Source organism: Oratosquilla oratoria, chromosome 3 (genome assembly GCF_046742065.1).
Source record: "Oratosquilla oratoria isolate Oo_2021 chromosome 3, ASM4674206v1, whole genome shotgun sequence".
NCBI classification, from domain to species: domain Eukaryota; kingdom Metazoa; phylum Arthropoda; class Malacostraca; order Stomatopoda; family Squillidae; genus Oratosquilla; species Oratosquilla oratoria.
In genome coordinates, this window is record NC_134779.1 from 21,726,190 (window position 1) to 21,728,669 (window position 2,480).

General features: G+C 42.1%; 1 protein-coding gene across 1 annotated transcript in view; it reads right to left on the bottom strand.

Annotated features, from left to right (window-relative positions):
• Window positions 1–2,094, bottom strand: part of LOC143020973 (uncharacterized) — a gene marked incomplete at its 5' end in the record, with an annotated part of 7,088 nt that extends 4,994 nt beyond the window's left edge. The window contains 4 exon segments of the mRNA XM_076178032.1: window positions 494–643; window positions 1,482–1,697; window positions 1,805–1,920; window positions 2,029–2,094. Of these exon segments, the coding sequence (XP_076034147.1) occupies window positions 494–643; window positions 1,482–1,697; window positions 1,805–1,920; window positions 2,029–2,094 (548 nt within the window).
• Between the last annotated feature and the right edge of the window lie 386 nt (window positions 2,095–2,480).

Here is a 2,480-nt window from a genome sequence, read left to right on the forward strand (position 1 = left end):
TACTCACTTATACATACATATATATATATACCAAGGCTTTTTCCCCCTTACAAGGGAGGTAGCCAAAAAGGAAAAGGCATAAAATCATTCCCACCCATTCCGTCCCTGAATACACTCCACACCCCTCCCCCTCCCTCTTATCTTAGCACCTCCTGGATGATGGGTCATCCCTGCACCTTGTCCACTGCCCTGGGTCAGAAGCAGTGTCGCAAGACACAGCACATCCACAGCAAGGCCGCTTCATTAAATCGGCGACCCCCCCATGCATAATAGAAGATGGGGAGAAATCCCTTCGGGCTGCGTCAAATTTTGCTCACACATACTACCTCACCCCCCATCCCCCCGCCCATTCCACCTCATGCATCTCCATTCACCCGTCTTCTGTCCTCTCACTTATAACTACCCTAAAGACTTTCCCTTATCCCATACATCCACAACACATCCCATATCTTTGTCAACCTTGTCATTCAATATAAATATAGTGCATAATTACTGTTTAAGCTTCTCTTCATGAATGCTAAGTATTTCTGAGAAGGTCTCCTTCATCTGGGTAATTTTCAATTCAAGATCCTTGATACAAGATTTCATGGATTCTTCATTATTCTTCTGTTCCTTCACAATGGCTTGAGTCCTTTCATACTTCCTAATTTCAGAGAAGGAACAAATATTGTCAAATGATGAGATTTGGGAAAACAATAAGCATGCATATATGTATATACCAAAGGCTTTTTCCCCCTTACACGGGGAGTAACCAAAAAGAAAAAGGCATAAAAATTACTCCCACCCATTTCATTTCCCATATATTCCACTCCCCTCCCTCCCTCCCTCCCTCCCATCTTGGCACCTCCTGGATGATGGGTCATCCCTGCATCCTGTCCACTGCCCTGGGTCAGAAGCAGTGTTGCAAGACACAGCACATCCACAGCAAGGCCGCTTCATAAAATTTGGCAACCCCCTCTCTCCATCCCCTCCTGCAGAAAAGGAGAAGACGGGGAGAAATCCCTTTGGGCTGCATCAAACTTTTTTATACATACTTCCTCACCCCCCATCCCCCACCCACTCCCCCTCATGCATCACATGAGGAAGTATGTATGAAAAAATTTGACAAAGCCCAAAGGGACTTCTCCCCATCTTCTCCTTTTCTGCAGGAGTGGACAGAGAGGGGGGTCGCCGAATTTTATGAAGCGGCCTTGCTGTGGATGTGCTGTGTCTTGCGACACTGCTTCTGACCCAGGGCAGTGGACAGGATGAAGGGATGACCCGTCATCCAGGAGGTGCCAAGATAGGAGGGAGGGAGGGGGTGGAGGGGAGTGGAATATATGGAAAATAAAATGGGTGCGAGTGATTTCTATGCCTTTTTCTTTTTGGCTACCCCCCGTGTAAGGGGGAAAAAGCCTTTGGTATATGCATATATGCCAAATAAACAATAAGAGGGTGTGTATATACAAGTAACAGAGGACTGAAAATTTCTGAATACGTACTTCACTAAATCAAAAAAGGCAGATTCAGTTTTGTCACACTCTGCTTGCACCTGCTTCATTTTCAAGTCTTGCTGGGCCTTAGTTTCTTGGTTCATACTGATTTCTTCCTGAAGCCTTTTCTTTATGTCCTCTACCTCTTTTGTATGCTCAACTTTACGAGCCTTTTGACTACGAAGAGACTCCATTAACAACTTCCTCATATTTTCAAGGTCTAATCTGCCAAAGGAGAGAAAAAATGTATTTGTCCAATTATAACAGGGCTTTTTAAAACACTGATCTTATCTACGAGAAATTACATTATATCAAATACTGTTAAAACCTACAGGAGCTCTTTATTCTCTTCCTCCAAGCCTGTGATTATGATAGTCCTTTGTTCTTCTTGCTTCTCAACTGCTTTTAGCTTTCTCTCAAACTCTTGGTACTGTCTTAAACTTGCACCCTGTTGAACAAGTCTTAATAAAAAATCAGTTTATAAAAGCAAATATCAAGGCTAATCATGTGGCCAAATATATCTTCCATAAAATCCTGCATATAAATGCAACTGTACCTGTAGAAAGAGTTCTTGTTTCTTTAAAGCCTCGTTCATTTCTTGTTCTGTGTATACAGGTCTTACCTGCAAAACAGTATAATTTTAACTTACTCTTTACCCTTTTCTAACACTTTATAACTTGCATAGTTTTTATGCCCCCACACTGGGATACTGGGTAATATGGAACCAATACTTTAGGGATTGTTTTTGGGTGCCTTTGCCCACTCATTGCTCCTGACACCCACTACACTTCTATATCAAACCCATCACTACCCTTCATTGTAGTTTCACTAGACTGTAACACATCCAATCCATCCTCCTCAAACAAACCTCAAATATCTTCCCATTTACTTTCATCTGTACCACAACAACTCACATTTAATGACCCAGTTACAGATCCTAAAATGTGCCCAATAATGTTTAGTGACATGAAACAACTATCTATAGGATTGAAATTTATTTTGAAGTAA